This window comes from Physeter macrocephalus, chromosome 21, assembly GCF_002837175.3.
Source record: "Physeter macrocephalus isolate SW-GA chromosome 21, ASM283717v5, whole genome shotgun sequence".
Classification (NCBI taxonomy): Eukaryota; Metazoa; Chordata; class Mammalia; order Artiodactyla; family Physeteridae; genus Physeter; species Physeter macrocephalus.
Window position 1 is genome coordinate 14494429 of NC_041234.1, and position 13245 is coordinate 14507673.

The 13245-nt window shown below is 35.7% G+C and overlaps 1 protein-coding gene across 7 annotated transcripts in view; it reads left to right on the forward strand.

Moving 5' to 3' along the window:
- The window catches only part of GK (glycerol kinase), a 69236-nt gene extending 56351 nt beyond the window's left edge, over positions 1-12885 (forward strand). For 3 of the 7 annotated variants that reach the window (XM_007108470.1, XM_028482635.2, XM_007108471.3), the window contains 8 exons: positions 4039-4117; positions 4749-4845; positions 5516-5600; positions 6139-6259; positions 6370-6513; positions 7851-7931; positions 10778-10864; positions 12702-12885. In XM_007108470.1, coding sequence (XP_007108532.1) covers positions 4039-4117; positions 4749-4845; positions 5516-5600; positions 6139-6259; positions 6370-6513; positions 7851-7931; positions 10778-10864; positions 12702-12712 — 705 coding nt within the window. In that variant the 3' untranslated portion in view covers positions 12713-12885. Of the gene's footprint in view, positions 1-4038; positions 4118-4748; positions 4846-5515; positions 5601-6138; positions 6260-6369; positions 6514-7850; positions 7932-8269; positions 9667-10777; positions 10865-12701 lie in introns of those variants that run through there. The other 4 variants (XM_028482636.1, XM_007108474.2, XM_055081809.1 and 1 more) reach the window with 2 other exon arrangements.
- The last annotated feature ends 360 nt before the right edge of the window (positions 12886-13245 follow it).

Consider the following 13245-nt stretch of genomic DNA (forward strand, 5'->3'; position numbering starts at 1 on the left):
CCAGGGAAGCCAATAAGTGCTTTTAATTTTAATTCCCTAACTGGTTATCAAAGTATTAATGATACAGATTACATTTCATAAATGCTTCCCCAATTCAACTCTGTGCTCCTGTTCTCTTTTCTTTGCAATTAAAAATGCTATAGGGCTTCCCTGATGGCGCAGTGGTTGAGAGTCCTCCTGCCGATGCGGGGGACGCGGGTTCGTGCCCCGGTCCGGCTGGGCCTGTGGGCCATGGCCGCTGGGCCTGCGCGTCCAGAGCCTGTGCTCCGCAATGGGAGAGGCCATAGCAGTGAGAGGCCTGCGTACTGCAAAAAAAAAAAAAAAAAAAACGCTGTAGAGTTAGATTTTGCATTTGTAATCATACAGAAGTTAAGTACAATATAAGTTATATATGTAGTGTTACATATTACTGTAGCATACACAAAACTATGTTTACTGTGCCTAATGGTTGATTTTAAACAATTTAAGGATAATCTTAATTTTACATAATTTTTCTCCACGCTTAGTGATTTTAACCATAACTGCATTGTAAAATACATCCTGCATCCTGAAATATTTACTTTATACAGATACTGTTCATGGCAGTGGCATTCGTGTCAAGGAGCTTTTGAGGGAAAGTATGTTTGCCTGCTATGACATTTTATCAGATCTACTTGATTATTTTTAATCTAATCTTTGCATAGCCTGCTCCTTAGCCTTTCACTTTCCAGGCTATGTGTCTAGTTTTTGAGTAATTTATTTCTCTTGTCCGGTTATCATAGAACTTCTTCTTTTTACCCTCTCATTTCTATTATGTTTTTCTTAGAGAGCCACTATTAGGTTTGTGTGCAGCTTTCCCAGTGAATCATGACTTAGAATAAGGGTTGATTCATATTTATAGTTGATGAGCTGAAGTAGTGAATGTTTATATTTATGATATAATTGACAGTAACTTATTTGATAGCAAGTAGACAGTCACCTTCTATCTATCATTTTAGGTTTCCATTCCTGTACTCTTTTTTCTGCCCATCTTCAAAGCATTATACCATCTTCCACTTTATCTCCTGCCTCTGGATTCAGAAGACCACATCTTTTGTGAATTTGGAGATTTCTCTTATTTTTATTAATTAAAAAAAAGCTATACCAAGTATTATATCCTGATACCAAAATTATATACTTCTTGGGCTTCCCTGGTGGTGCAGTGGTTGGGAGTCCGCCTGCCGATGCGGGGGGCGCGGGTTCGTGCCCCGGTCCGGGGGGATCCCACGTGCCGCAGAGCGGCTGGGCCCGTGGGCCGTGGCCGCTGGGCCTGCGCGTCCGGAGCCTGCGCTCCGCAACGGGAGAGGCCACAACGGTGAGAGGCCCTTGTACCGCCAAAAAAAAAAAAAAAAAAATTATATACTTCTTTCAGATAAGTGTTTTTTATATTGAACGTACTTCTTCATTCAGTAACAAAACACTCCCGTGTACTCCTGATGACCAAATTTAGAATAATTTTCTTATGGACCCTTGACAGTGGCTTTGTATTTTTTTTTCTGTTGTTTTAATCTAAAATAATGCCCTCTGGTCCTCAACCAGTTACCTTTAATGAAAACCTTGATTTTCCTTTTACTGCAACCACATTGCTTCCTTTCAAAAAAAATTGAGCATGTAACATCCTACCCTTTTCAGTGGAAATGAGGTACATCGGCATTTGATTTCCCAAAATATAAAGTTCCACTAGCTGGTAGCTGCAAGACCACTCCACTACACTTCTAGCTCAGTGGCTTTTTAAAATTCATTACTTACTCACCTAAAACTATTGGAAATATACACATTTCATGGTTAGATGCCATGTAGGACCAGTGTCTTTTTGAGAGTATAGAACATCTGTTTTTCCATTTAGATCTAGAATTGTGCTGTCCAATATGGTAGCCACTAGCCACACCTGACTGCTGAGCACTTGAAATGTGGCTAGTCCAAATTGAGATGTGCCGTAAGCATAAACGATATACCTGATATCAAAGACTTAGTGAAATATATACAAATAAAAGATCTCAAGTTTTATATTGATTACATGTTACAATGATAATATTTTTAATATATTGGGTTAAGCAAAATATATTATGATTAATCTAACCTTTTTAAACATGGTCACTAGAAAATTTAAATTACATGTGTGGCTCACATTATATTTCTATTAAACAGCACTATTCTAGAAAATCTTATATATTTTCTAGCCTTTGGCAGCTACTATCTCTGAATTGTTCGCTTCCAAAGGATGTGTGAGAGTTGAACTATTGTCTTCAAAAGCAAACAATTTACTTAGTTCTCCTTGATGGTCCCACTCTGTACCTAAATATATAATATATCAAAATTAGGAAGTGTATTAAGAACTTTCTTTTTTGGGGCGGGAGAAACATTGGGTTAGAGTCCCTTGTCAGGTGTTTGCTGAATTGTCTTTGTCCCATTTTTAAAGTCTGGTTATATTTGCACAGGGATGTCAAATCTGTTCCTCAAATAATTTTTTATAGCTGAAAATTCACTGTATAAAAAGAGCAACTGTGATGTTTTGCCAGCTTTGCAGTAGCATATAGTGACCTGTTCTCATAGCAGCTATGAATGATAGAATGTATCAACATGTTCAGCATCTAGTTTGTTTACATCCTGAAAACTGATGGCAAGAAAGGGTAACCATTTGTAATTCAATTAATTTAATTGGGGACAGGGAGGCAGGTGACATATAAAAAACGTTCTGCTTCCTACACTTAATATTACCTGATATTCTGGTTTGGGGTGACTCTGGAAGTAATTTACATTAATAATATATATGAAGAAAAAAAGAAGGAAAAAAATAATCTATATGAATGAAACCTCAGAACCAAAAAAAATTTTTTTTTGGTATTCCTAATGGTTTGTGCTGATACTTCTTTTGCCCCCAGAATCTTTTTATAAGCATCTTTATTGAGATGTAATTCCCATATCACATGATTCACTCTTTTAAGGTGTGTAATTCAGTGTTCTTTAGTATATTCACAGAGTTGTGCAGCCATCACCACAGTCTAACTTTAGAACATTTTTATCACCCCAAAGAATAACTCCATCACCTCAACCCTAGGCAAGCACTAACCAACTCTTTGTCTCTCTGGATTTGCTTATTCTGGACATTTCATATAAATGGAGTCATACAATATATGGTCTTTCACTTAGCATAATGTTTTCAAGATTCATCCATGTGGTAGCAGAATTTCATGTCTTTTCATGACCAAATAATTTTCCACTGTGTGGATATACTACATTTTATTTACCCATACATTAGTCAGTGGAATTTGGCTGATACTTTTTCAACACTTAAAGAATTAAAGAAGCTAATATTTACATTCAGTAAGAACCTCCCTGTGTACTCCTGTGTACTTCCTCTGTTGGGCCTCATCGTAATTTCTTTAGGTAACTGTTGTTATAGTCACCACCGTTATATAGGTAAATAAATGGAGTCTCAGAAAGCCTAACTAACTTGCCTAAGATCACATAGCAGTGAAGAACTAGAACTCAGACTCAAACCAGTTCATCTGACTCCAAACCCCATCCCTTGGTGATTTTGTTGGAAAGAATAATTACTTTGTAGTTAGCGTCTTTGCTAACTTTTTTATTGTGGTTGCTGAATTTAATATAATGTTAGCTACGGGAAATGGGCTTGAAAAAACTCTCAGGGTGGCCTTTCCTAATAACTTTGTGGATAAGATGGGAATGTACTCTGGGTGATAATATACCTCAGTAGTTTAGCAACAGATAGAACAATTGTACAAGAAGCAAATTGCTCAACACATTGATGTCCACCTGCGGGCACAGGTCCAAGGGTGTACTGGAGGGCTGTCTTCTCTGTCTCATGAAAAACTTCTGTAATGCCCTAGATAAACAATGTTTGTAGTAAAAGACCTAGTTTATGATATTTGTAGAAGTCCCAATGTTGAAATTTTTGAATTTTTTCCATCTGGTAGTGTCATACACAGAGAATATGCTCAATAAACACTTTTTATTGTGATAACATATATTCCCTCTTGGATTCCTTTTTTCCCGTAGGGTTCCGTAGCTATAGCCGGTGCTGTTATTCGCTGGCTAAGGGACAATCTTGGAATTATAAAGACCTCTGAGGAAATTGGTGAGTATGTTCTAACAAAGGGCTAGAATCTAAATAATAAGAATTTTAAATATTTTACCCTTGCAATTATTAATACATATGCTTTGCCCCATATGTGACATTAAACTATATGCATCCCTATTATGTTTGATTTACACATAAAAGATTATTTTGTGAAGATTTATAAAACAACAAATTGACGTAATTAGTGGTGGTTATTAATAAACTGGCACGGTAGGGCATAAAAATCACCCAAGTGTAAAATTGAACACCAAAGATTGCCAGAATCTGCAGTTAAATTTATCTGATGAGAAGAAGCTTTAAGTCTTATTAGAGTGAGAATTAAAACTCCAGTACCTGTAACTTAAGTATTAATATGGCTATTTTCGGACAATGGATAATTATTTTGAACCATCTACTTGTTTAATTTCGCCTGAAGGTGAGACAATCGGGAACACATTTCTGATTACAGACACACTAAAGGCCACTTCTTCATCTGCTAGTCAGAAACCTTAAAAATAGTGGAAATAAGCTAAAATACCTTAATGAAACTAATACAGTTCCTTTATTTCTTGGGCTGGGTTACATTTTACTACTGCATATAGTAGAGTGATTTTTGTTTGTTTGTTTGTTTGTTTGTTTTTAACGTTAGAAAAACTTGCTAAAGAAGTAGGTACTTCTTATGGCTGCTATTTCGTCCCAGCATTTTCAGGGCTATATGCACCTTATTGGGAGCCCAGTGCAAGAGGGTAAGGATTGAAAATAAGGTATGCTTTTGTCGGTCTTGATTTATTTACTTTATTAGCTAATAACTTATTAGTTAATAGTTTTCTATTTTCAAACGATTTTAAAGTATTGAGGAAACCTTTTACACTTGGCAAGTATAATTTCAGAACCTTTAAACTCTAAGAAGTTGGGAATTCCCTGGTGGCCTGGTGGTTATGACTCCGAGCTTCCACTGCAGGGAGCACGGGTTAGATCCCTGGTTGCGGAACTAAGATCCTGCATGCCACATGGCATGGCAAAAAAAAAAAAAAAAAAAACCTCCGAGAAGTTATAAATCATCTGACAAATAAGCCCCCGCCATATTCATATTCATGTTAGTGTTATTATCTTTTATCTTCAAGGCACCTGCAAGTTATATCTCAAAGGGACATCATCTAGATGCATATTGATTTGGTTTTATATTATTGTCATCTATTCAGATAGATCTTGAACTTTTTCGTATGTGGATGCAGCATTGTAGACTATAAGGACTTTCCAAGCTACTTAATGTTTATGTCCAGTTTTGTTTTTTTAATGTCCACTTTCCCCCGCTGTACATTTCTACCTACCAAATTCAGTCTTTCCATATTTAGGACATTTCCAGTCGATGACTCATTTATTCCACTCTAATCTTAAAAATCTTTATATTTTTAGGATCATCTGTGGGCTCACTCAGTTCACCAATAAATGCCACATTGCTTTTGCTGCATTAGAAGCTGTTTGTTTCCAAACTCGAGAGGTAATAAATATGGGCCCTTTTCTTGTACTTAATCCACCTTTATTATTCCTAAACAAATTATATATTAATGCCAGAAATTTATTAAAATTTATAAGCTTACTAAATATTTAATCAAAAATTAAGCCTGCCTAAACATTAATGTAATAACTGCAAGTTTTTGTTCTTTTCCCAGCTGTCATTACTTTCTAAGTTCCTGTTAGCTGCCAGGCGCTGGGCATTTTACAGTTGAGGGGATGCTGAGTGGTGCATATTAGGCAAAGGGGATAGTAGTACAAACATAGGCACCATGGCAGGAAATCAGGGTGCAAAATAGAATTGTTTGGCTTGACTGGATATAGGGGTGAGTGCAGAGGTGTGGTGAGAGAAAAGGTTGGTTGTAACCAGATCAAGGAGGGCCTAGAAGACCAGCCTAAGAAATCTAAATTTTTATTCTGCAGGCTTTGGGGAACTTTTGAGTGTTTTTGAGTAGAAGATGGCTATTTTCAGAGATGTTACTATGGAGTACTTTAATTATGTTCACGGCATTGGTTTATTTAAGATTTTGGACGCCATGAACCGCGACTGTGGAATTCCTCTCAGCCATTTGCAGGTAGACGGAGGAATGACCAACAACAAAATTCTGATGCAGCTACAAGCAGACATTCTGTATATCCCAGTAGGTTAGTAAGCCTTCATTCCTTTAAACTTCAAGACTAATGTTTCTTCGGAAGAACTGGTTTTTTTAGGCATATGTAACTGCAAAGATACTGATGTAGCTCTCTCCCCTCAGTGAAGCCCTCGATGCCCGAAACAACTGCCCTGGGAGCTGCCATGGCAGCAGGGGCTGCAGAAGGGGTTGGCGTTTGGAGTCTGGAACCTGAGGACTTGTCAGCTGTCACAATGGAGCGGTTTGAACCTCAGATCAACGCTGAGGGTACTTGTTTTTTTTAATTTTTTAAAATTGAAGTATAGTTGATTTACAATGTTGTGTTAGTTTCAGATGTACAGCAAAGTGATTCAGTTATACATACATACGTATCTATTTTTTTTCAGATTCTTTTCCCTTATAGGTTATTATAAAATATTGAGCATAGTTCCCTGTGCTATACAGTAGTTCCTTTTTGGTGAGGGTACTTGTAAAGATTGAAGATTGGTATACTGTGAAAAGTGAGAGAGAGTTTGCTTTTCTGTTTATTCATAAGTTGAGAAAGTAAATAAGGTAGCAAATGCTACTGTTTCAGGTTTGGCTACTAAGCATATTTGGATACACTGAATGAATGTGAATGAGAGGAACAGTTCCCTATTTAAAAAAAAAAACTTCTATAATCACTTTTTTACCATTCACTTCTAGTGTTTACAGTCCTTTCATGTAGGAGGATAACACTGCCACGCTATCAGTTCTAGCTTGTTAGTGTAGCCTTTCCTGACAGTGACAAGGGAGATATATCGGCCACCAACCCCTCATGTCTGCATCGGATCATCTTTGGTGCCAGTGGCCAGTTTTAGGACAGGATTATGTGGGGTAAAGGATATTCTGATAACTTTTAAACACAGCAGGGCTAGCCTGACAAAAGCAGCAACAATTTAAATAAATGAGCATTAAATATTTGACTTACTGTCGTAATAAACAAAGCTAAGCCACAAGCTCTGACCAATACCTGTATTAAATTTGTGTATGAAAATAAGGTTTTATATATTGAATTTGGTTTTAAACCTTTTTAAAAACCTATGTATAAAATAACGTCAAAGTGGATTTTGTATGATATCCCAAGCTCCTCCACCCTCCCAAAAAGAGAAAATAGGTCAAGTAGGATTCCCCTTTCTAATTCATCACCACTTGCTTGTGAATGGCCTGGTCTTAGCAGGTAGCCTGTTTCCCCATCTCCCTTCATCGTGCAGACCAGGCTGAACTTCCCTCCAACTTCCAAACAAGCTTCTCTCCCAGTCACTGGTAGTCACTAGCAACGGTACTCTCCGGAATCTGAGTCCTGGTAAAACTCCATGTCAGCTTAATACAATGTAACAAGCGTCAGTTTAATATGTGTAACAATTTGTCAAGAATGCTGAGTGAGGGACTTCCCTGGCAGTCCAGTGGTTAAGACTCCATGCTTCAAATGCAGGGGGCGCAGGTTCGATCCCTGGTCGGATCCCACATACAGCACGGCGCAGCAAAAAAAAAAAAAAGAACGCTGAGTGAACATAAGTGTGGTACTTAGAACATCTCAGTAAACTGCCTTTCTTATGTGTGGTTTTCCTACCTTCTATGTCTAGAAAGTGAAATTCGTTATTCTACATGGAAGAAAGCTGTCATGAAGTCAATGGGTTGGGTTACAACTCAGTCTTCAGAAAGTGGTAAAAATGTTTTTATTATTACTGCCACTTTGCCCTAGTATGTTAAATCGCTTCTTTAAGTATCTGGCCATTTATACTTAGCGAGGCTGCTCTGAAGAAAAGCGTTATTATAAGTTATAGTTTCTAATGTTTTGAAAACACTTTAAAGTTCTAAACATAAAATGTAAATTATCATGTTGATATACATACTTGACTCTGTCCTGCCATATCTTTCCTTATTAGTTCATTCCTGGTACTTCAATTGATAGCTTAGTTTTCTAAAAGTAAAATTATTTCTAGTTTCTTCTTAATGAAAAAAAAAATCAACTAGACTTTTTTTGTTTTTTTCTTCTTCTTAGTGTCTGACTTTGCCTTTCTGGGGGGCTGTCTTCATGACCTGAACCAACCGAAAGCTGTATTAATTAATATATTTCACTACTTCCTAGACTGCTTCCAAGCCCTTAGTGAGTGTATGTTATGAGAACTCATTGGAATCAAAGGAAGAAAAGTACCAAGCATAGTAAATTAGAAATGTCATAATTGGCAAATGCTCTTGGCAGAAAATAGAGGACTATTTTTTTTCAATCTCTTAGGTAGGAAGGTATTGCCTTAAGTAAACCATTTAATTGTAAACAGCCCTGAGCTGCCTTTAATATAGAAACAGCCTTAAACATGCCTTTAATATGGCATAATATTTTAATTCTTTGCTAAATGCAAGATTTCAAACATAGTGAATGAAACAATGGCCAATAATATATTGAAGTGTATAGTTTAATGGAGAAGAGAATATAAATGAAATATGGCCTGCCTTCCAACCCCAAAGCGAGTATAGAACCACTTTTAATATATCTGGCTTTTAGGAGAAGCTTCTAGGATCATCTAGTACCACAGATCACTGTGATCTGTATTTTCAGTCCTGGATGTTCCTACTTGAAGCTTTTGTTTATTCTCCTAAATAAGCTTTAAGCTTAATATCCATTTTCTTTAAATCTTTTGTTCTGAGACTCACCTTTCTTTCTAAGATAGTGGCAAAGCCTTTCTTGCTAAGACTGTTTGCAGTTTTTGAGACCCTTTATAGCTAAACTTCTCAATCATAGGTATTTTTGTAGCACAGTGCTAGTTGCTTTGAAAGATATAACAGACATGCACTCGATTTATTTTCTGGTTGCCCTTAATTAATGGCTAATGAAAATGAGTTATATTGTTTTCTTTGACAAGTTAGATTGTTTTTAAACGGCACAGGGACTTCCCTGATGGTCCAGTGGTTAAGACTACGTACTTCCAATGCAAGGGGCCCGGGTTCGATCCCTGGTCAGGGAACTAAGATCCCGTATGTCACGCGGCATGGCCAAATAAAATAAGATGGCACAGTCCTACCTGTTCCCGCACTCCACTGCCCCAGCTGCCTCCACGTTAATGCCACACATCCTTCTCCTTACTTGCAGTTGAAGGTATAATTTTAATTGCAAAGTTCCCACAGAACCAATTGATCGTTTTCTCTCTGTTTGCTTACTTACCTGTCAGTGAATGTAAAATGCCACGAAAAAGTTGATAAAAGAAAATTACATGATTCTATTGTTTCTGCCATCAGCATTGATGATAAAGTAATTTGATTTTCTGAGAGCTTTCGATTTTTCAAACTTTGTTTTTGTTTCAGTTAGGCTGCAGTGAATTTAAGGCAAAGTTTGAAAAAATTTTTGAGTAGATCTATGAAAAGCACTCATGTATAATATTTTGAGAGTCTCTAAACTGTATAATAAACAGGCTAATAATATTCAATTAGTGAAATGCTGATTGTATGCCTTAAGCAATATAAACTATATAACAGTATGATTTATCAATAAGCTATCTGCTAATAGCAGTACAGACAGAATCCTATTTTGATGATCTTGAAAGGATATTGGAATTGCTACCTGGTCTCTTATCCTCTTTAAATAGGTTTAATTTATGGGAAGAATATTATGTTAGCTTAATTTCCAAAGAATTTTGCCAGTTTTGAAGCATTCATATTTATTTTCTTGTTTGTAACCATATTTGAATGGAGTGTAAAGAATTTTTAACATACATTCAATATGTTTAAAATGTTGTAGAAGTGATTGGGGGTTTGATATTTTTTGGAGAGAGCTTATCATAAATGATGACTTCTTGGCTTTGTACTCCAAACTCACCAAAATATTTTTTCTAAGAGTGTTAAATATTCTAGATATATAATTTTTATATTCAAGAAAAGCATCTATCTATCTATCTATCTATTCTTTAAAGGAAGGGTTTCCAAGAGAATTCAGGTTGGAAAATATCAAATCAATCGTGTTCTCAGGCAATGTTTTTAAATGTAGATTAATACAGTTTGGTTTTTTAATTATACTAACATTAATATTCAGGTGCATTTCCTTTATACACCAAGTCTATTCAAAAACGAAAATGAAACCAGTAGGGTTTGAAATTCATTTTCAGTAGACGAATATAACTCTTCTCTGATAGCCAAAGGATCTATAATTTGAATTTGAGGGGAATTGGATTGCTCATTTAGTATCTTTTGGGGAAGAATCAAGAAAGCTAAAATCAACAGCCTCCCAAAAAGTTCTCCATCAGCTTTGGCTTTGCCAGTGGAAGGTTTATGTTGGTCTGTATGTTCTATGTTCTTGGCTACTTGTGGCATGCTATCTGTATTGTTTGTTGACTGTCATAAGCCTTCAATATTGATTCTGGTTTTGATTTGAAGTAATAACTCTTTGCTAGCTTTTATGAATATACTATTTTTATAACTTTTTTTTTGCTATCATGTGATTCTTAACACAAATATTGTAATTATGTGTCTCTCTTTTGGTTTGCTTGACTGGAATTCCCTCCTACTTGGATGACCACAGGTGACCCTAGTATCTTCTGTAGTCTACCCTTGGGCTTTTTTATAGTGAGTAGCATGGTAATGTTAATCGGAGCAAGGTACCTCTCAGGTCAGTTCCTCTTTACATTAGACAATTGTATTAGTTAGCATTAATGTATTTGTGTATGACTCAGCAGAAAGTTTTCGGTGTTTTTCCTTCTTCCTATTCTTAGGAACCTGGAAAATCTATTAAAGGTCTAATTAGTTAGACCAATTGATCTTTGGGGGCAGTCAGAATTAAGGACTGTGACTCTGCTTTTATTCTCTCTAGGAGAAGATGATTTTCTTTGAGGGGCTACATTCTGCTGTCAGCTGCAACAATAAGCACAAGTGAAAGTACTACTGTCAATGCTTAAATGAAAGGATGTTCAGAGTGATAGATGAAATTTATAGTATTTGAAATCAGTTAAATTGGCTTTCAAATGTACATAAGTTGTTTTTCATACTTAATGAAAATCTGCTACACAAGTCTTAATATTTCAATTCTGGTAAGAATTTCAGCCAGAGTATGTTAGCAGACTTTCTGTAAAACTCTACAGCTAGGGAAAATTTATCATCACTTTTATTTTAGTTAAAAGAATACATTTGGTGAAATGAAGTTTTTTAAGAAATTATTATTGAAATAAATTGGGGTCAAAATTCAAACTGAATTATTATTTTGCATATTAACTTCTGAATATTCTTATAAGAGTAAAATTGCTCAGTATTTTATAAAACACATTGCATAACCTGTATTAATTTAAATATAATACTCATTTTTGGAAGATGTTGCTGATGATAGCTCTCAGTTTTTCTTCAAATTAATGGCCTAAATGGAAATGACGTATTTCATATGTTGCCAAGAAAGTGAAACATTTTAACAATCTTCCTAATTAAGGAAAGAGTTAAATTATTTTTCTTAATTAATTAGAAGATGACCTGGGTGTAAAATATAAAATTTTTTATTAATATGGGAGAATATCTTTTTATAGAAATCTGACAAGTGTTAATCAGCTTGACATCATCACCAAAGTGCTATATATAAATATGGAATGAAAAGTTATTTACATCAGCAGAAATGGGATGAAAATTATTTACATTAGCAGAACATTAAATTATCTTTTAATTAATGAGAAAATTTGGGTTACTTGCATGAGAATTTAAAATTCGATTGCCTTTTTCTATATTCTTCATGTTCACGATAAATTTGTTCAAATCTTCTGCTTCCATGATAATCATACCTTATGTTGGTATTAGTGCTTTATACCTTACAAAGGGCTTCTGTATACATAAATCTATACAGAATTAGCAGATGCTTATTTTCTTTCTGCTTCTTGGGAATGTTTGGTGGAACAGTCCAAATATTCCCCAGGAGAACTGTAGTTTAAATTTTTTTTTTTTAAATGCTGTTTGAGGAAAAGTTCTATTTTTTTTCTTTACCGTGAGTTTTTTTGGCTGCATAATGATTGTCTGGAAAAGGAAAGAAAATAACATTGCAGCTGAATGTTTTCATTGATTTTTTTTTTCCCCTTCTGTTTCCCCTTTGATACCAGTACAGAATGAAAAGGCTTGGTCTATGAAAATTAGGATATGTAGCATATCTCTAAGCTAAAGGATACATTAAGTGTCCGAATTCCTAGGCTTCCAAAATAGATATGATTGCCATCTTTAGGATCTCTCTTGGTAACATATGCTGAGATTTGAGAAGAATGGGGATGGCTTGCCTTGGTAAACAGTTAGCAATAGTGTTTATTTGCTAATTTTGGAATTGGCTCAGTTATATTTGTTGCACTTTTACCTGTGAAGCAATATTTAGGAATCATATGGAATTTCTAGCTCAATAAATTATTGAATTGTCTTCATTGTTTTAACTCCTGAATTGCATGTATATTATTATTGACATATATGATTTTTGTCCCCCATTTTAGGTATGCCATAAATACTACCAACTCATGGATTCCAAAGATGCGAGCTCTTTACCTATCGAGAGAATCCAGTGATTCTGTGTCTTAATGTGATGACACTACTCTTAGACTCTGATTTTATTTATAAGCCACTAGCTGCATGACCCTCCACGTAGACCTTGAAATAAAGAAAATGCAGCAGAAAGAATGCTATAGAAACATTTGGTGTGTTTTTTAACATCGGTAGTTACGATTGGACCAGCTACCTTTGGGGCTGACCCACTCCTTTGCCATCATTTCCTGCCTCATTCCCTCTGAGATCTAGGAAGAATTCAGATCCTGTCCATTGGAACCTTTTATCACATATATTCAAACTCTGATGGGCCAGGATTTGATTCCTGAACTACACATGCTTGATTAAGGGGCTGTTACTAACGGGCTAAAAATTTGTGACCTTTTGTTTGCTTCTTTTTAACAGACCCCCCTACCCAAAGTCCTCTTTTCTGCATATTAGGGAGACCACAGCATCTTCACTGAATGTTTAAATAGAAGCCTCTACTAAATTCTT